This window comes from Schistocerca gregaria, chromosome 1, assembly GCF_023897955.1.
Source record: "Schistocerca gregaria isolate iqSchGreg1 chromosome 1, iqSchGreg1.2, whole genome shotgun sequence".
NCBI lineage: Eukaryota > Metazoa > Arthropoda > Insecta > Orthoptera > Acrididae > Schistocerca > Schistocerca gregaria.
The window spans coordinates 343,697,488-343,719,526 of record NC_064920.1 but is presented as its reverse complement, the minus strand read 5'-3'; the positions used below and the strand labels follow the sequence as shown (position 1 = coordinate 343,719,526).

Sequence of the window (22,039 nt, the reverse complement as noted above, 5' to 3'; positions counted from 1 at the left end):
TCACTCAGAGATTGTGTCTAGCAGAACGAAATCACCATACAAAGCGTAGAACTTCCTTGACAATGCCTTCTGAATAACTTAACTCCTCGTGCTATGTGTCGTAACACATTAGTAGTAGACTCTCTCTCTCTCTCTCTCTCTCTCTCTCTCTCTCTCTCTACGTCTATTCACTGAATGTTGAAGGAAGGAACGAATAACATAGTTAGTTAAGCGTCGCTTGAGACGGAGTACAAGCTTCGACTGCGGAACTATGGGAACGAAAACAGGCCGTGCGCTTTCAAAGGAATCATCGAGGCATTTGTCTTATGCCGTTTAAGGAAGCCATGGAAAACGTTGCTTTAAGCAGAAGATGATACACAGTTTTTTAAATATTACCGAAAAAACATGATTTAACACGATAGCTACTCGTAAATTTTTTATAACTAACAGTCAGGTCAAACAGACAATCCTTAGGTAAAAAGAAAAACATTAACTATGTTAACATTGTGTATCACTAAATGCAGACTTTCACGTGCGGTATCTGCATTATTGCTATGGTTGTTCCATGAGCAGCATTCCATTGTGCAAGGCATAATTCTCTGCCTAACGTTTCGTCTTCGCATAATGAAGGCATCATCAGTGCTAAATAAAACAAACAGTGCAAACTCTTCCGCACAACAAGCTACAAAACATACGTCCGCGTGACCTTGCGATCTTAGATAGCGGTGTGATGACGTCACGAACCAATTGTTCCATATAAACACTTCGATTTTAGTGAGTTTGTTTGAGACTGTAACTGCCACCTGGGACGTTAAAGCGTGTGATGAAGTCTCCTGGATTAGAAGATGATGTTGCTAATGGTGAGTAAGTGCTTCAGGAGACCAAACAGCTATGGTCATCAGTGTCCCTTTCACCGCACCTAGGTCAGGAACAGTGTTACCCAGTCTGCCTGCGTATGGCGTAAATCATGTGTGGAAGGGTGAGAAACTGTACTACACGTTTGCATAGTGTTTATCCAAGACAAAACGTGGGAACCAGCCCGGTATTCACCTAGTTTCATGTGGGTAACCTCCTAAAAACCACATTCAGGCTGACCGACGCCGGCACGTCGACCCTCGTCGTTAATCCACCTGGCGGGTTGGATCCGGCACCGGCATATCTCGCATCCCGCAGGCGGTTTTGGAAGACGAAACGTTAGGCAGAGAATTATGCAGCGGACCACGATCTTATGCCCGTAAAGCAAATATCAGTATAACTATATATCAGTGATTTTTGTGATACAAGATACAATACTGGCCATTAAAATCGCTACACCAAGAAAAAATGCAGAATATAAACGGGTATTCATTGGACAAATATATTGTACTAGAACTGACATGTGATTACATTTTCACGCAAATTTGGGTGCATAGATCCTGAGAAATCAGTGCCCAGACAACCACCTCTGGCCGTAATAACGGCCTTGATAAGCCTGGGCATTGAGTCAAACAGAGCTTGGATGGCGTGTACACGTACAGCCGCCCATGCAGCTTCAACACGATACCACAGTTCATTAAGAGTAGTGACTGCCGTATTGTGACGAGCCAGTTGTTCGGCCACCACTGACCAGACGTTTTCAATTGGAGAGATATGGAGAATGTGCTGGCCAGGGCAGTAGTCGAACATTTTCTGTATCCGGAAAGGCCCGTACAGGACCTGCAACATGTGCTCGTGCGTTATCCTGCTGAAATGTAGGGTTTCACAGGGATCGAATGAAGGGTAGAGCCACGGGTCGTAACATATCTGAAATGTAACGTCCACTGTTCAAAGTGCCGTCCATGCGAACACGAGGTGACGTGTAACCAATGACACCCCATACCATCACGCCGGATGATACGCCAGTATGGCGATGACGAATACCCGCTTCCAGTGTGCCTTCACCGCAATGTCGCCAAACACGGATGTAACCATCATGATGCTGTAAACAGAACCTGGATTCATCCGAAAAAATGACGTGCACTCAGGTTCGTCGTTGAGTACACCATCACAGACGCTCTCGTCTGTGATGCAGCATCAAGGGTAACCGCAGCCATGGTCTCCGAGCTGATAGTCCATGCTGCTGCAAACGTCGTCGAACTGTTCGTGCAGATGGTTGTTGTCTTGCAAACGCCCCCATCTGTTGACTCAGGGATCGAGAAATGGCTGCACGATCCCCTACAGTCATGCGGATAAGATGCCTGTCATCTCGACTGCTAGCAGTCATTGGATCTCGAACAACGCGAGCAGCAATGTCGCGATACGATAAACCGCAATCGCGATAGGCTACAATCCGACCTTGATCAAAGTCGGAAACGTAATCGTACGTACTTCTCCTTCTTACACGAGGCATTACAACAGCGTTTCACCGAGCAACGCCGGTCAACTGCTGTTTGTGTATGAGAAATCGGTTGGAAACTTTCTTCATGTCAGCACGTTGTAGGTGTCGCCACCGGCGCCAACCTTGTGTGAATGCTCTGAAAAGTTAATCATTTGCATATCACAGGATCTTCTTCCTGTCGGTTAAATTTCGCGTCTGTAGCGTGTCATCTTCGTGGTGTAGTAATTTTAATGGCCAGTAGTGTATATACCATCACAGTTTGGCCTTGTGCTTCTCTCGGTTAACGTGTTGCGTAATACATAAATCGGGAACTTTTATACATTCCATAATTTTTTTCAGTTGCTGTATAAGGTAGATCAAGATACAAATTATAATGATTGGACGCATTAATGTGGATGTCCTTTTGTTTAAGCGAAATTGGCAGTTCTCATAAAATTAATTCACATACCGTGGAAAATCTTTTTTAAGTCACGGAAAACCTATTTCTGGATGGGCGGACCGAGATTTGTGCCGACGCGTTCCCTAATACGAGTCCAGTGTCTTAACACCGCGCGTCACCTCGCTCGGTTCTGAATGTTGAAAGCACAGCCTGCGACGCGGGCTGGAGTTGAAGGACAGGCAGTGTAGCAGGCAGCTGGAGACAGGAGGGGAGAGCTGCGCTATTGTTGCTGGTGACAGCCCCATACGTTACACACTGATTGCTACCTCCCCTCCTCTCCCCTCTCCTCCTCACCCTTCGCTACCTCGACCCAGCAGACGTGGTGCTAATTAATCTGTCCGTCAGAACGATCCCAGGGCGTGAGTGACAAGTGCCTTACCGAACACACAGGCAGCGGCAGCCTCAACCAGTTTCCATTAGCCAAACGCCGTCAACTGACAGGGCGCCGGCCGTTGTGGCCCAGCGCTTCTAGGCGCTTCAGTCTGGAACCGCGCTGCTGCTACTGTCGCAGGTTCGAATGCTGCATCGGGTATGGATGTGTGTGTTGTCCTTAGGTTAGTTAGGTTTAAGTAGTTCTAAGTCTAGGGGACTGATGACCTCATATGTTAAGTCTCATAGCGCTCAGAGCCATTTGTTGATCTGACAGGGCGGTGATAGGTTTGTCGATGTGTACAAATGGCTCTGAGCACTATGGGACTTAACTTCTCGGGTCATCAGTCTCCTAGAACTTAGAACTACTTAAACATAATTAACCTAAGGACACCAGACACATCCATGCTCGAGGCAGGATTCGAACCTGCGACCGTAGTCGTTGTGCGGTTCCAGACTGCAGCGCCTAGAACCGCTCGGCCACCCCGGCCGGCTTCGATGTGTACAACGGTACCTCTTAGAGTTCCTATAATAACAGGTTGAATCGTCCGCCATGTTTCCCCCAACTCTGACAATTTAACCACCCACTTTGTGGGTAGTTTACTATTCCTGCAACTTTTAACAGTACTTATTAGGAAATTGAATACTGCTTGTACGAAATGTACCGAACAACAATTAATGTGTATAGAGATACTTGGAATGCCCTTTTCATGTAACACAAAAATTGAAATGTAGTATTACACTGCTATAGAAATGTAGGCTCGGAACTTGCGCAGTACTCTGTAAATATTAAACGTAATGAATTACGAACTCCGTCCCAATGCATTCAAATATATATGCTACGCAGTAGCAACCTATGCCTGCTTATTAGCTTTTGCACGAGTGCAGGCACTTGCAAAAAGGGTGTTTATGTTTTAATCATAAGTAGGTGCTTTAAAAAATACGGCAGTTTTGTTTTTACAGAGGGGAATTGTACCATGCGTGAACTCAACCACAGAAGTATGATTTACAGGCCTATGAAGCAAAACTACCATTTTATGTTATTTTTTGTGCATTACGTCGAATTAGTTAATGACCTTGTGGATAACATCGAAAGTTCCCTGAGGCCTTTTGTGGATGATGCTGTAGTATATCGAGAGGTTGTAACAATGGAAAATTTTACTGAAATGCAGGAGGATCTGCGACGAATTGACGCACTGCAGGGAATGACACCCGAATGTCAATGTAGACAAGTGTAATGTGCTGCGAATACATAGAGAGAAATATCCTTTATCATTTAGTTACAATATAGCAGGTCAGCAACTGGAAGCAGTTAATTCCATAAATTATCTGGGAGCAGGCATTAGGAGTGATTTAAAATGGAATGACCAAATAAAATTAATCGGCGGTAAAGCAGATGCCAAACTTAGATTCATTGGAAGAATCCTAAGGAAATGCAATCCGAAAACAAAGGAAGTATGTTACAGTACCCTTGTTCGGCCTCTGCTTGAATACTGCTCAGCAGTGTGGGATCCGTACCAGATAGGGTTGATAAAAGAGGTAGAGAAGATCCAACGGAGAGCAGCGCGCTTCGTTACAGGATCATTTAGTAATTGCGAAAGCGTTACGGACATGACAGATAAACTCTAGTGGAAGACTCTGCAAGAGAGACGCTCAGTAGCTCGGTACGGGCTTTTGTTGAATTTTCGAGAACATACCTTCACCGATGAGTCAAGCAGTATATTGCTCCCTCCTACGTATATCTCGCGAAGAGACCATGAGCCCACACGAGGCATACCGACAATCTTTCTTTCCACGAACAATACGAGACTGGAATAGAAGGGAGAACCGATAGAGGTACTCAAACTACCCTCCGCCACACACCATCAGGTGGCTTGCGGAGTTTGGATGTAGATGTAGTTTGTGCCCAGCAGCGGGTCTGAGTAAACACCCGTTCTTACCAAGCACCAACCATAAAGTTTGTGTACATGAAATTCACGCTTTTATTAAGTGTTTTTATCATTAATAAAAAAATAAGATGGAAACGTTGTTACTTGTTGTGGTCAAAACTTTATAGTTTGGAAGTTATGTTACTTGTGCAGGTTGCCTCACAACGATCAATCCGCTGTAAAAATATCTTAATATGTAAATAAGAAAAGGAGTTACGAATTATTCAGTTTGTGTATGTATAAATAACCACAACAGGCCCAAATATTCGTTTTCACTTTGCCAATTGCGAAAACACCTGAAGAATAAAAAAACTGAGACGAACTGCTTCATGCAATCGGTTTTATGTTTATAATTACTTTTTTTAACATATATTTGCAATACACAAATGAGGTGCCAGATCCTGGTAACCAGTTGTCTCGTTTTCTTCGTTCAGGATCACATGGAAATCTAAACATGCGAAAACCATTTTTGCAATGGTTAGTGCAGTTTACAGGTGAGCAGCCACATTTTTCACGATAAATTCTTCAATACATTTAATCAGCAACATCCACTCGCACCGGGTCTCATACATAAGCAAGTATGAATATAGTATACTCCTGGGAAAACATGGTAGACCGCTCAGCTCGGGTTATAGGAGTCTTAGTACCTCTGCACACATCACGGTATCGAGTATTTGACTGCTGCACCGCTGCATGGAACTACACTCAAACTCTTCCAAATTAAGTGGTAGTGGGGACATATCTTTTACTGAACTCGTTCAGCGCACTCGTAACAATCTTGGCAACATGCGACCCTTACACATCCTCCATACAGTACCGATCTCTTCCCATGAGATTTCCATACCTTTCGAGCACCGAAGAAACGTAATCGTTTCCGTCGATTTCCTTCGGACGAAGACACACATCCCTGGGTACAATCAAGTTTCGGTAGGCAAACGCAAACATTTTCCCATGAAGGCACTGACCGTCTTGCCTCACAGTAGTATAAATGTATAAACAGTTATAGCTGTTACCATTGAAATAATAAACAGTTTACTTACATTTCCCCTTGTGTCACGTTTTCATTTGTCTGCCCCTTATAGGCGAAGCGCTGACCTTGCGATTCCACCAGAAGAACGAGTTTCCGTATCAGATCCGATGATAGACAGTAAGAGAGAAAGTAGAAACTCTGAAGATTGAAGGAAACTTTAACCGTTCATCAGGATTAAATCGTCACTGCGGGATTAAAGAAACTGGTCGACAATACGAGAAACTTCGTGGTAACAACGATGCAGCTGATGCGTTAATCGGTGAAATCTTCGGTTTCATCGAACATAATAGTTTTCACTCCACCAGATTTACAACACTGATGAAACGGCACTGTACTGGGCATTTTAAGCATTGTACACTGGAGCGCCAAAGGAACTGGTATAGGCCTGCGTATTCACATTCAGAGATATTTAAACAGGCAGAATACTGCGATGCGATCGGCAACGTCTATATAACACAAGTGTGTGGGGGAGATGGTAGGTCTGTTACTGCTGCTACAATGGCAGGTTATCAAGATTTAAGTGAGTCTGAACGTGGAGTTATAGTCGGCGCACGAGCCATGGGACACAGCATCTACGAGGTAGCGATGAAGTGGGGATTTTTCCGTTCGACCATTTCACTTATGTACCGTGAATGTCAGAAATCAGGTAAAACATCAACTCTCCGACATCGTTGCGGCCAGAAAAAGAACCTGCAAGAACGGCACCTATGAAGACTTAAAAGAATTGTTCAACGTGACGGAAGTGCAACCCTTCAGCAAACTGCTGCAGATTTCAATGCTGGGCCATCAACAAATGTCAGCGTGCTTTCGGAACCGGAGGCCCACTCGTGTACCCCTGAAGGCTACACGACACAAAGCTTTACTCCTCGATTCCCGGCGGGGTCAGGGATTTTCTCTGCCTCGTGAAGACTAGGTGTTGTGTGATGTCCTTAGGTTAGTTAGGTTTAAGTAGTTCTAAGTTCTAGGGGACTGATGACCATAGATGTTAAGTCCCATAGTGCTCAGAGCCATTTGAACCTTTTTTTTTTTTCTCCTCGCCTGGGCCCGTCAACACCGACGTTTCATTGGAAACATGTTGCCTAGTCAGACGAGACTCGCTTCAAACTGTATCGAACAGATAGACGTGTACGGGTAAGGACACATTCTTATGAATAGATAGACCTTGCATGTCAGCAGAGGACTGTTCAAGCTGGTGGGGGGTATATAATGTTGTGAGGCGTGTGCGGTTAGAGCGATACGCTTAGATATGACTCTGACAGGTGACACGTAAGTAATTATCCTTTCTGATCACCTGCATCATGTCCATTGTGCATTCCGAGGGACTTGGACTATTGCAGCTGGACCACGCGACACTCCACACGTCTAGAATGGTTGCAGAGTGGCTCCAGGAACATTCTTTTGAGCTTAAACACTTCCACTGGCCACCAAACTCCCCAGATATGAACATTATTGAACATATCTTGAATGAGGCCTTGCAACGTGCTGTTCAGAAGAGATCTCCACCCCCTCGTACTCTTACGAATTTATGGACAGCCTCGGAGGATTCATGGTGTCAGTTCCCTCCAGCACTGCTTCAGAGATGAGTTGAGTCCATGCCACGTCATGTTGCGGCACATCCGCGTGCTGCGGGGGGCCCTACACGGTATAAGGCAGTTGTACCAGTTTCTTTGGCTTTTCAGTGTAGAAGACGACGCAGCAGTATAAGTAGAAGGGTGTCGACGAGATTGAGAACGGGAGCGGAAACATACAGACGTGTGTCAGTTCTGGCACTGCGCAACTCACCGGTCGTCCAGCGAGCGACTGCCAGGTGAAGTGGAGGCTCTCGATGCCCGGGTGCACCGGCACCACGAAGTTGAGCGCGTACGTGTTGACCATGCCATCCCGCACGTAGAACAGCTCCGCCTCCAGACCTGCAACACACCAACACACGAGTTCACAACCCACACATACGAACAACGACGTTTGCCGGAAGTGCTTTAAGGAAACCGCGGAAAACGTAAATCGTAATGGCTGAATAAAGCCTGGAGCGTCCACCCTCCCGAAATGATGGCCGATATGTTTGAAACAGTGCTACTTCATTCTGTTTGTTCCTAGTGTGCAACGATGTTTTATAAGTAAGTTATTTAATAGAGTAAAAGGCTAGCGCGCCACTATTCATCCATTTCTCACTCCCAGTCACTACACGCGCACACACATCGTTTCATACTCATGTGACGTCCATGTGAGATACTGAGCTCAGAAAGAGGAAAAGGTGTGTAGTATTACACAATGAATAGCGTTGAAAGTAAGTTTTTCAAGAAAAGAAAAAAGAAGGAGAACGTAGTGTGACACTGTTACGTGGAATGACAGACATTTTGTTAGTGTTACTACTATTTATTTGTGTTACATTATTTACCAGACTCCTGCTCTGCATTATCTAAATAAGCCTTCGATGCATAGAATGTATTGTGTAACAGGTACTTTTTAACTGCCTTTTTAAATCATTTTCTTTTAGCAATTTCTTCAGTCTCTCCAATTAATTGTACAGTTTTATTCCTTGATAGGAAATACTATTTTGTGTTCATTCTTTCGTGGTGAAAGCAAGTCCACAGCTGCTCTTCTTCCATGGTAATGAACAGAGCTGCTCGTGCAATGATTTTCAATGTTATTTTTGATGTGATGCACGCATTTCCGCGCGCTCGCGCTAGATGCTTATCGTTTATGGCCGTAGCTTCACAACGGCGCATTTCCAACGATTCGAAGTGCCCTACCACGCGGTGGCGTAATTATATCACGGTAATGCTCATCTCACAATAGTCCCTACAAACGTGAAGTAATTTTGACGTCACGCGCAAAATAGACACCCTAAGGAACTGCTATCGACTTTCGTTAGTGTTTGGTTTGTGAGAAGTCTTTTGACTTGAGAATTATCCGCGAAATAACTGTGACAAGAAAGAATGTGAATGTTACTGCTCATCGTTACACTCGCAGCAGTTTAAGCTCTCCTCTTAGGTTCCTGCAGTTTAAGCTCTCTTCTTAGGTTCCTGCCTAACCACACATTAGAAAATTGTCACTTATTCGGAAATAAATAGTCAAATATTTCATCCTTCGTTCTCTAATAAGACAGAAATGTTAAATAGCATCGAAAAATGCAGATCATATAACATTTACAAGCAAGTTCCAAAATGTGTTAGCAACGCGAAGACGAAAAAAAAAAAAAAAAAAAAAATTAGCACTTTGCGGAGTGCGAACCTACATCCGTCGGCTCCGTAGACAACGATATATCCTCCTTTTTTTTCCTTTTTTTTCGCGGCTTAGTCATGTAACTTTTGTTTCATGTTTCCGTTATCATACATGTAGGCTTATATCGTTAGTGCGTTATTAACTCACATTTCATGGTAAGGTTAACGTGCTTGTGATGCATTTTCAACTTGCCGTCGCCTTTAAACAGCATAATGCAAGTTATAATTCAAAACATCTAAATGTGTCAAAATGCATATCGTGCCTGCCATATCGACTGTCGATAATGCGTGTGACGTCAAAAAGACGGTCACGTTTGCAGGGAATCTTGTCAAATGAGTGTTACCATTATTTTCAGATTGTTTTTTTCTGCTCCCTGTACTGCAACATGAAGAAGACGTGCGAATTTATAAAACGAATAAACAGAAAGCTGTTTTAGAAGAATTCAGGAGAGATGATTTGTTACGATTACTATTTAATGCAACGATTTGAGAAACCGCGAGTAATCCGTTTATTACTTATTCAGACTATTAATATTCCTTAGCACAGAAGCATGCATAAGAACTTGAACGCTAATGGAATGCTACAAGTCTGAGATAGCACGAATGGAATGCAGTATATATTTTCATGTTGTTCATGATCTTCTGGAATACGCGATAACTCGTAAAAAACAATTTTTCTTTCCATTTAATAGATCCGGTACTGAAACATGGAAGATTGAAATGCAGGATAATTTCAGCGAGAGCTCGAAACACTTCATAGTGATACATAACTTGGTGTTCATACCTTCCACGTTGAGTCTTACGTGTATCGAAACGTTACCAAGACGTCCGCCGGTGGGCAAGACGTAGAGAAACCCATCTCGCGAAGTGTACTGCATTTGTCAGGAGCGGCTACCTGTAAAACTCATCACAGGAATGAACAAACCGAACATTCTCTGCATGTCGCCAATCTTGCCGTAGCGACTCATCTGTGGCGAGGCCTTCTCACGCGGTGTGGTTTTTTTTCCCCGCAAAGAAATTGCAGACGCTTTGCTCCAAGACGCATCGCTCCTCTTACAAAGCCCTCCCCTTTCCCTACATCGCCGTGGGCAGAAGACGATGGACCGCGCTTCGGCGCTACAAAGGCACGCTATGTAGCGCGGTGCACTCTGGGAGCTTTCCGCCGCTACTGCCACCGCGTGATGTAATCACGGCCGCCTCAAAGCCCGCCTTGGAGCTCTCAGCAGATGAACGCCGCGCAGGTATTCGGGTTGGACTGCTCACGACGAAAGCTGTAAGTGCACGCATTTCGTTGTATTGCTTTTATTTTTACTCTGGCCCGTGCTCGTAGTCGCTAACGCTCGCTCGAGATGTGGCGCTCAGCCGGCCGGTTCCCAGTTCGAATCCTGGAGGGGGGAGAAATATTGGCGCGTCACGCTCGCTTCAACACTGCTTGCGTGGCAAGTGTATAGTATGTGTTACACGGACTCGTAAACGTGGCTGTGATAAATGCATGTACAGAATATACGTAGTATCTTATTTGTGGTCATGTTCAACATTCTATGTATCGCTTGCGCCTTATCCTGCGGTTACGCAGGGTCCGTCATGGTTAACCGGATTTGGCATGTTCACTGTAAGGGGTGTCCGGATGCCCTTCCTGCCGCCACCCCATCCCCCCCAGGACGGAAATAGTGTACCCCAGCTGTCTGCGTATAGTGTAAATCGTGAAATAGTGTGAATGTGTTTCAAATGTCTGTGGATCGTGTATCTGAGGCGGGACCTGGGGATCAGCCCGGTATTCACCTAGTAGGATGTGGAAAACCGCCTAAAAACCACATCCAGGATGGCCGGCACACCGGCCGTCGTCGTTAATCCGCCGGGCGGATTCCATCCGGGACCGGAGCGCCTTCTCGAGTCCAGGAAGCAGCGCGTTAGCGCACTCGGCTAACCTGGTCATGTTCTATATCTACATCAATATTCCGCAAGCGATCTGACGGTGTCTGGTGGTAATTGGTACCTCAAACTGGTCACCTCTTCCATGTTCAGTTCGCGGATAGCGGGTTAGGAAAATGATTGTTGACAGGCTTCTGTACTGTCTCTAGCTTCTCGAATTTTATCGTTGCGGTCATTTCACGAGTCGTGTGGGAGGATGCGGGGGAATAATTTGTTGGCCGGGTCTCCCCGGAAAGTGCTTTCTCGAAATTTTAGAAGTACACGTTTCCGTGATGCACAGCGCCTCCCTTGAAGTGTTTGCCACTGTAGTAGTAGTAGTAGTAGTAGTTGTTGTTGTTGTTTTTGATGATAATGATGATGATAAAAGAAAAGAAGGGAGAAACTGGTGTACATAGTGTGGTCTTATCGAATAACGCAAGGAGATTACCGAACTTAACGTGTCCACCAGACTGGGGGATCACCATCGACAGCGTCACGTCGCACCTCAACACCTCAACTACGAAGACGGTTTCAGTGTCTCACTGATCAGAGGCGTGCAATTACGGAGGCTGATTGGCCCGTCTGGGGGGGACGTTAAGCTCGGTAGTTAGCCACCCTGCACCCACCCACCACTCCCTGTTGCTACCCTATAACTTAAGACTTCACCCTCTCCCTTCCTTCTACACAGTATTCATCAAAACAATAGAACACTACGTTGCTGAACCACTTCTTTCACAGGAAGGCAACGCTAACAGTCCCTCCTTCTGTCATTGCTCAAGATTACACTGTGAAACTTCTGCCTCGTACCCAACACACAACGGGCTAGATTTTGGTGCACTATGATTTTGAGAATAGTTATAACTAGGATGCAAGATATGCGAGGCAAAGGAAATACCACGAGGCTTCAAGAAGAATGTAATGTAATGTAATAATTCCAATTCCAAGTAAAGTAAGTGCTGTCCGGTGTAATCCGTCAGTTTATTACGTCATGCTTGGAAAATACTGACTCAATTATTTACAGAAGAATGGAATAATTGGTAGAAGCCGAACTTGGGGGAGATCAGTTTAGGTTCCATAGAAATGTAGAGACAAGTCAGAAAACACTGAGACTACGACTTGCCTTTAAAGACAGGCAAACGACAGGTGAATCTACGTTTATATCATCTGTGTGTTTACAGAAAGGATTTGACAATGTTGAGTGGGTCAGTCTTTAAAATTCTAAAGGTAACACGGATAAAATGCAAGGAGCGAAAGGTTATGTACACAACTTGTACGTAACCAGACGGCTGTTACAAGAGTGTGTAAGCGTATTGTCATATCGCTGGCGTAGTTGTGGAGTATCTTTGCGGGCAGCCGCGTCTGTAGCGAGTCGAGCACGGGACACGAAACTGTTATGTTGTGTAGTGTGTAGCTCTGAATGTAGAAGCATTGTCAGAATTCAGGTTGAAGTGTTGCTACAAGTGCTATTATAGTAAAGTGATGACATATGGAAATGGTTCAGAGGAAAGTGCGTCAAGAAATAATTGAAAATGAGCAGTGGCGTTAATAACGTATTTGTATCTCCTCTCGTTGCGTGTCGCATAGCATCGATGATCCGCGCCGTGTTCGGTCTCCAAGAATGAACAAATGTGAATCAGTAATACTGTTTACCACAAACGAGTGCAGTCAAGTGCCAGTGTCTCGTAGCGAGCGTGAGGACGTGCGTTCGATCATCGCGTTTCCGCATTATCAACAATCAGCCGCGCCGCGACGGTTACGCGCACGCTCGTACAAGTGAGAACTGAGAACTGAAAAATTAACTTTACGAACAGTGTTTCATAATTACTAGTGTCAAGGAGGACTATTACCAGGTATCTGTATGTGCGACGAGCGTAAGAACTCTCGTTCGATCATTCGGCTTCCGCATCAGCAACAATCACCCGCGTCGTGTCGGTTACACGTACGCTCGTCTGAATTATATTTTGGGCTGTTAATCATCAAGATTGTTAATTGGGATAAACATTTACGACTTAGACTGTAAACAGTGCAACCTGTGGCTTCCATATCGTCTCAGAATATAGATGTTCATACCAGACATAGGACAGTGTTGTGTTTAAACGTTGAGTGGCTCCCCTAAACCCGCTTGCATTTTTTCGATAGATAATTTCAGGCAAGCCAACAGCAGTGTGGAGCAGGACAACACGACCGCCACGGGTTTACCAGGTACGTAGTGAGGACAGGGCGCACGGTCAAGAAAAGAAACAGTTACGATACGAGAAGTCAGTTTATGGGCACCTCCACCCCCGTTATTACTCCCGGGGCGTGTTACAAGTCGAGGGGCATGAACGGGAAGCAGTGGTTGAGAGAGGAATGAGACAGAGTTGTAGCCTATCCCAGATGTTATACAATCTATATTTTGGGCAAGTAGTAAAAGAGACCAAAGAAAAAGTCGGAGAAGGAATTACAGTTGAGGGACAAGAAATAGAATTTACGATTTTTTTTTCATCGACATTTTAACTGCTTCATATGTGGCAAATGACTATCAAGAGTAGATAAATGGAATAGATAGTGTCTTGAAAACAGGTTATAAGATAAACATGAACAACAGTGGAAATGGAAATGAATTCAAGCGTTAGCAAGTTTTCTCTGAAGTTTTTTGTATGGACTGTACCCTTGTACAGAAGTGAAACGTGGACGATAAACAGTTCAGACAAGAACAGCACAGAACCTTCTGAAATGTTGTGCGAGAGATGAATGCTGAAGACTGAATGGCTGAAACGGATAACTTGAGGCGAGGTGCTGCTGAGTCAGATTCGAGAAGAAAGGAATTTATGACACAACTTGACTAGAACAAGGGATCGATTCATAGGATACAGCTAAGGCATCAAGAAAGCGTCACGTTAGTGATGGGAGGAAATGTAGCGGGGTAAAAACTGTCGAGGGAGACCAAGGCTAGCGTACAGTAAGCAGTTCCAAACGAATGTGGGTTGCAGTAGCTCTGCGCAGATGAAAAGGCTTGCACAGGATAGACTAGCGTGAAGAGCTGTGTCAAACTGCCAACAAAATTTTATGTCATACAAAAATATCAATAATGAAATTCACGTTTTAAGTGTTCGATCAGTTTGTAAGATGTCTTATTTTGTGCAAGCTGATAATAGTCGGGATAACAGCAACGTTGTATGTTTCAATTACACTGTAAGATATCCACCATCTTACATAACAACACGTTCCTTGAGTCAAAGTTCTCATCATACACTGACGGAAAAAAATCGCATCACCAAAACATATATAATATAGAGTAATGAAATTTTGGGAACACATTGGTCTAGGTAACATATTTAAGTGATAACACTGCAAGGTCGCAGGTTAATGTAAGCTCGAGGTAAGCTATTGCAAATGTCAAATGCTAGTACATTACTAACCAGTGTAACTGCCAGCACATTCAACGTAAGTTTGCAAACGTGCCTGCGTCATTTTGGGCAGCTGCCGGATGTCCGTTTGTGGAATGGAGTTCCATGTCTGTTGCACTCGGTCGATTAATACAGGGACAGTTGTCACTGGCGTTGTCGTCCGATGATGTCCCACATGTGCTCGACTTGAGACAGATCAGGTAATCGTGCGGGCCAAAGCAACATGTCGAAACTCTGAGAGGCACGTTGTGTTAAAACAGCGGTATGTTGGCGAGTGTTATCCTGCTGGAAAACACCTGGAAAGCTGTTCATGAATGGCAGCGCTACTGGTCGAATCACCAGATTGATGTACAAATTTGCAGCCAGGTTGCGGTAGATAACCATGAGAGTATTCCTGCTACCGTACGAAATCTCACCTCAGATCATAGCTCCAGCTGTACGAACAATGTTTCTAGCACACGGAGAGGTTGCTTTCAGACCCTCAACTGGCCTGCTACTAATCAACAAATGGCCATTACTGGCATCGAACCAGCTTTCATCAGCAAACACGAGTGATCTCCACCCTGCCCTGCAATGAGCTGTCGTTTGACACCACTGAACTAGCAAATGGTGGTGCTTTGAGATCAGTACAGGGCGTCTGACTCGCAGCTCTCATTGAAGTTTCGGATTAGTAGCAGTTCATTCTGTCACTGTGATGCCAATTGCTGCTCAGATTACTGCTGCAGATGCAGTACGATGCGCCACAGCCATACGCCGAGCACGATGGTCTTCCCTCTCGGTAGCACCACGTGCCCGTCCGGAGCCCGGTCTTTTTGCGACAGCACATTCTCGAGACCACCGCTGCCAGAAATCATGTACAGTGGCTACATTTCTGCCAAGTCTTTCTCCAACACCATGTAAGATACATCTACCTTCTGACAGCCTTATTACACGACCTCGTTCAAAGTAAGTGAGGTGCTGATAATGGCGTCTTTGTCGCTTTAAATGCATTACTAAGTAACAGCAGCTCACCACGTCCAATCTCAAAGGTAATAACGGTCACGGCCGTTACAAGGTGAACTAAAGGAGAACCTGACTTGCATGCTCATAGAGGCAGTTCTAGCGCCACTCTTATGCGTCTGACGCGAACTTTTCTACATCTTTCAGATGTAGAAACACGCCTTCCAGCCTTGGTTTATGTCGTAAAACTTGTTCTTGGTGTTGCGATTTTTTTTCCGTCGGTGTATTTCCGGCACTTATACCATAGCATGACGAGAGGTTTGATTGCCGTTGACTCAGCATGGCTGTGATGTGGTCCTGATGCCGGCTACAGATTCTGGTTTCCGGCCAGCTGGCGAACACTTGCACGTGATGGCGGCTCAGCTCAGCACCTGCAACGCATCCTGTCAATACTGCAGCGTCCGGCTCTCGCTGATAGGATACCTGCTGTCCTGTTCAACAGCCGAACGCTGCCACTGTACTGCCGGCGAATAGATAACAGTTACCGAACCTATTCCACATTACGCAACTGACCTCTTGTGTGCCGGACTTCGTGTTTACTAAAAATGTAAGCAACAGCAACTGATACACTGCTTTCCTTTTTGTTTTTACCACGTTTGTGTTAAGTCACGTTCTTCTCTCTCTCTGTCTGTTTGGTATTATTTTGATAGTTCTTGTTAAACTAGTTTTTACAAACGGTGTTCGCTTATCTTTCGCCCAGTCGGAAGTCCCAGGCGACTGGAAAAAAGCGTAAATGACTCCTGCATATAAAAACCATAAAACAATGCACCCGCGGAATAACAGACCGACAACCCTAACATCGGTTTGCTGTAGCATCCTTGACAGTATTCTCAGTTAGAATATAATAAATTCTGAAACTTCGTGGCAGATTAAAACTGTCTGCCGGACCGAGACTCGAACTCAGGACCTTTGCCTTTCGCAGGGAAGTGCTCTACCATCTGAGCTACCCAAACACGACTGACGCCCCGTCCCCACAGCTTCATTTCTGCCAATACCTCGTCTCCTACCATCCAAACTTTACAGAAGCTCTTCTGCAGAAGATGGTAGAGCACTGCCCGCGAAAGACAAAGGTCCCGAGTTCGAGTCTCGGCCAGGTACACAGTTTTAATCTGCCAGGAAATTTCATATCAGCGCACACTCCATTGCAGAGTGAAAATCTCATTCTATAATAAATTTTCTTGATACCGAGAAATTTGTGTTCACGAGTTACCAAGGTTTTAGAAAGCATCGCTCGCGCGGAACTCACCTTGTCCGTTTCTCACATGATATACGCCAACCATGGATGAAGCGCATGAGGCACATTCCATATTTCTAGATTTCCGAGAGCATCTGAAACGATGTCCCTCTCCAGACTGTTAACGAAGTTACGAGACATGTAGTATGTTCCGACATATGTGACTGGCTCAAACACATGTTAAGTGTCCTCGTCGGCCAGAGTTCATCAGAGAAAATGGTATCGTCAGGAGAGAACTAGGGAAGTGTGATAGGCCATTATTTTCTGTATACATAAATAACCTGGCGGATGAGGTGGATACCAATCTGCATTTGTTTGCTGATGATGCTGGGGTGTTTTAAATATATGGGAGTAATGTTGCAAAGCAATATGAATGGAACGATCACGGAGGCATTGTGTTGGGCAAGGCGAATGACGAACTTCGGTTCATTGGGAGTATTTTGGGAATATGTGGTGACCTGTAAAGGAAACTGCACAAGAGCGCCAGTGAGACCTGTTCATGAGTACTCCTCATGTGTTTGGGATCCCGTACAAAGACGGATTCAAGGCAAACATCGAACAAATTCAGACGCGGGCTGCCAAATTTGTTACTGGTAAGTTCGAACAACATGCAAGTGTTACGGACATGCTTCAGGAACTCAAATGGTAATCCCTGTAGGAACACTATTAATAAAATGTAGAGAACTGGTATTTGAAGCTGACTGCAGAACGATTCTGCTACTGGAAGCACACATTTCGCGTTAAGACCACGAAGGTAAGATACAAGAAATTAAGTTTCGTACAGAGGCATATGGTGCAGTACCACATATTGACACCACCCTAAGTCGTATCAAGATTGGTAACGGAATTGGAACTTGACGTCTGACACCGACAGCAGTCGCACGGGATCTGGCGGACTCAATGGTGCGCGTCCACTGACAAGGGGAGGCCGCCAATTGTGAAATTCAGATTCGATTCATATGGCGCATAATAAAAGCTCATGGCCAGAGGTGTAATGTGGCAAAGCACCAAGATGCACTTCTCAGCCGTTGTCGAGAAGATCGACAGTTAAAAGAAACAGTTGCAGTGAAATACTCTCTACGATTAATAATTTTCTACAGCGTCGTGGCGCAACGGTAAGAGCTAGGGTTCGTTTCCCGAAGGCCGCCGGATCGAATCTCGCACCGTGCAGCTATTTTTTATTATTTGTTTTTTGTAATTCAAATGTATATACCATATGTACAAAAGAAAAAATGTCACTTTCTGATCGACTCTTGGGGGTGGGCAAACGAACCCGGCGTTATACAATGAGATGTTCCAGGACTATAAGAAGTTACCAACGTGCACTATAAAAGTCATCCCTCCAAAGTGCACTCCTCTCGTCCAACCGTGTGACGTGTATTTTTACCGGCAGGTAAAAACTTTGATCAAGTGCCATCAAAATTATGCTGTTTTAATCGAGCGAAACCGTGACATCAACTCCACAGACGATTGTATAAAAATCCAGTCCATCGTCCACCACCAATTGTCTTCTCCGATTTTTGCCGATATGATACGATACGCGTGGTATGCATCAAATCTGACGAACGATAAAACAATTTTTCAGAATATCAATCAGGTATGTTTCCCAACAGATATTTAAAAAAAACAATTGTTCTTGTAAAAACGCATCGTTTATCAAATGTGCTCGATGTCGTGATGTTTTCTGCTTTCCATGTTTCTATGATAACTACCACTCTGGTTCGAGTGATACTCTAGCTACTTCTGGTCACTAATTGTTAATTATGTGCGAGTGTATACCGAACTTTTCAGTAAATTGTATCCACTTGAATATTATTTGTGATATTGTGTTTTATTTCAAGTATTTATTTTTCCACGGCAAACGACTTTCAACGACTTATTATATGCACAATTGTTGCGATATATATATATATATATATATATATATATATATATATATATATATATATATATATATATGTGTGTGTGTGTGTGTGTGTGTGTGTGTGTGTGTGTGTGTGTGTGTACACATTTGAATTACAAAAAACAAATAAAAAAAAGTTTCGTGGCACGAGATTCGATCCGGCAACCTTCGATTTACGAACCCGAGCGCTTACCGTTGCGCCACGACGCTGTTGAGTTGAGTTGAGTTGAGTTGAGTTGAGTTGAGTTGTTTAGGGGAAGAGACCAAACAGCGAGGTCATCGGTCTCATCGGATTAGGGAAGGACGGGGAAGGAAGTCGGCCGTGCCCTTTCAAAGGAACCATCCCAGCATTTGCCTGGAGCGATTTAGGGAAATCACGGAAAACCTAAATCAGGATGGCTGGACGCGGGATTGAACCGAATGCGAGGCCAGTGTGCTAACCACTGCGCCACCTCGCTCGGTCACGACGCTGTAGGAAATTATTAATCGTAGAGAGTATTTCACCGCAACTGTTTCTTTTAACTGTCGATCTTCTCGACAACGGCTGAGAAGTTCATGTTGGTGCTTTGCCACATTACACCTCTGGCCATGAGCTTTTATTATGCGCAGTATGAATCGAATCTGAATTTCACAATTGGCGGCCTCCCCTTGTGAGCCACAAGTCCAGCAGCTCTGTTCTACAAGCGCCCTCTGCCGCCGAAATATTGGACGGCCGGTGGCAGACGCTCAGTCCACTTGCGCTGAGAGCCACTTCGCCACGCAGATGCCGCCAGTTGCTGCTCCATCTAAATCGTTCATGCTTAGTACAGAGGGTCTCTTCGTTGTGGACACTGACAGTCGGAATGTATTTCTTGCTGCATAATTTCTAATAAGTCTTCATATGCTCCCAGAAATACCAGTTAAATAAATTTTTGGTTTACTATGTTAACTTGTTCGTAAATCATTCCTACTCCTGTCCAGCTTCCCTTCAACGACAGCTGCTCCAGCACTCTCTAGCCCACCTCGCGTTACTGTTGTGTACGAACTCGTACCGAACATATAGACGGTCGTTTTTTGCTAGTGGGACAGGAAAGGAAACGACTAGTAATCGTATACGGTAACCTCCGGCACGGACCGTGCGGAGTATATACAGGGTGGTCCACTGATCGTGACCGGGCCAAATATCTCACGAGATAAGCGTCAAACAAATAAACTGGAAAGAACGAAACTTGTCTAGCTTGAAGGGGGAAACCAGATGGCGCTATGGTTGGCCCGCTAGATGGCGCTGCCGTAGGTCAAACGGGTATCAACTGCGATTTTTTAAAAATAGGAACCCCCATTTTTATTACATATTCGCGTAGAACGTAAAGAAATATGAATGTTTTAGTTGGACAACTTTTTTCGCTTTGCGATAGATGGCGCTGTAATAGTCAGAAACGTATAAGTACGTGGTATCACGTAACATCGCGCCAGTGCGGACGATATTTGCTTCGTGAAACATTACCCGTGTTAAAATGGACCGTTTACCAACTGCGGAAAAGGTCTATACCGTGTTCCAGCACAGTATATGTTCCAAAATCTTAGTACAAAATGATATCAGTAATGTGAATTTGTAATTCAGTTAATTACTTCTGTTTACCCTCTTGTATACTCGTGTGGCCTGTGCAACTTTCTATTTCTTAGCTACGAATCTTTTGTCGCGTAAGCGGTTGTATATGATTGTTAAATGCGGAAGTATTCCATCACCATGCACTGAATCAAACGTACCTAAATTAGTATGCTATCTGGACCGGAAGCCTTTTTGTTTCGTGGCTTAAGTTGCTTCGCTACACTGGGATATCTACTGCTAAGTTTTCTACAGTTTTTGCAAGCATCGAAGCATACATTGTGGCCATGTTTGAGTACATATGAGCACTCGGATAATTTGTGAAACGCACGAACAAATTCGAGGTCCGGGGCATCACACGATGGCGCAGCCGATGACAGGCATGTGATGAGGACGCAGCATGGTAGTCGTGGTAGCTGTAGGGAGGGCGCGACGAGCAGCCGCCGCCCTGCCGCCCCCGCAGTGCGGTCGCGCCACCGTCTCATTAGGCGGGGTCGATACCCGCCACAGGTGCTCGCGGAGACGCCCTTAGCCGACGCCTCTGCGGCGCCCGACACGCTTAATGCAGCAGCAGCCGGCAACCCACTCCCTTCGCACAAAATTACTGCCCTCTGGTTCACACTGGCGCGTAGGCAACACGTTAACAAAAACACACTGACAGAAAAAGATCGCAACACCACGAAGGAGTTGTGCGACATATACGAAAGTCAACAGGCGTGTTTTCACATGTGAAAGATGATTTCTATTGAAAATTCGGCTCTTTAGTACCACTATGAGGATGCAAATCAGCTGCGATTTATTTACAATTTGTAACGGTCGTAAGCGTTAGGTACCTTTGACACTGGACGAGAGGAGAGATGATGTCACTCATGAAGGCCTTTAAGGCGACAAAGACGCCATTATCAACACCTTACTGAGTTTGAAACAGGTCGTGTAAAAGGGCTACCAGAAGCTGAATGTTCCTCCTGCGAAACTGCAGAAAGTCGTGACAGGAAGGATGCCACTCTACATGATTGGCACCACTGATCAGAGGTTTACGGTCGCAAGAACACTGGGTTCCGTACGGCCACTTGCCACCACAGAGAGGTAAGACCACCGCGATCGCCGTATGGCTCTGATGCAGCAATTTCAGCAGCAATTGGCACCACAGTGACACAACTGGCCGTTACAAATGGGTTGCTTGAAGGACAGCTCCAAATAGGCGCCCTGGAGCGCGCATTCCACTGATACCAAATCACCACCATTTCCGACATCAGTGTTGTCAAAAGACAGCTCGTTGGAGGGTAGGGTGGAGGTCTTTTGTATTTTATGGTGAAATTTGGTGCTGCCTCGGTGCCATTGATGGCCGTATGTAGGTTAGAAGGTGGCTAGTCGAGGGCCTGTCACCAATATGTCTGCGTGCTAGATACGCTTTACCAACACCTGGAGTTTTGGTATGACAGCAGCAGCACTCTCGTGCTTATCCCACGCAGCCTGGCTGCAAATTTATACGTGAGTCTGATGATGGACCTGTTGTGTGCCATTCATGAACAGTATTCCAGGGGGCCTAGTTCACATACTGCTGTTCTACCCCAATGTGATCTACAGACAGTCGACATGTTGCCTTGATCTGCTCGATCATCTGATCTGTCTCAAATCGAGCACACATGGAACGCCTTCAGACAACAAATCCAGCGTCATCCACAAAAAGCATTAA

General features: G+C 45.0%; 1 protein-coding gene across 1 annotated transcript in view; it reads right to left on the bottom strand.

Moving 5' to 3' along the window:
- The window catches only part of LOC126344554 (tyrosine-protein kinase Dnt-like), a 500,421-nt gene that overhangs the window by 174,338 nt on the left and 304,044 nt on the right, over positions 1 to 22,039 (bottom strand). The window contains exon 2 of the mRNA XM_050002028.1: positions 7,884 to 8,011. Coding sequence (XP_049857985.1) covers positions 7,884 to 8,011 — 128 coding nt within the window. The remainder of the gene's footprint in view (positions 1 to 7,883; positions 8,012 to 22,039) is intronic.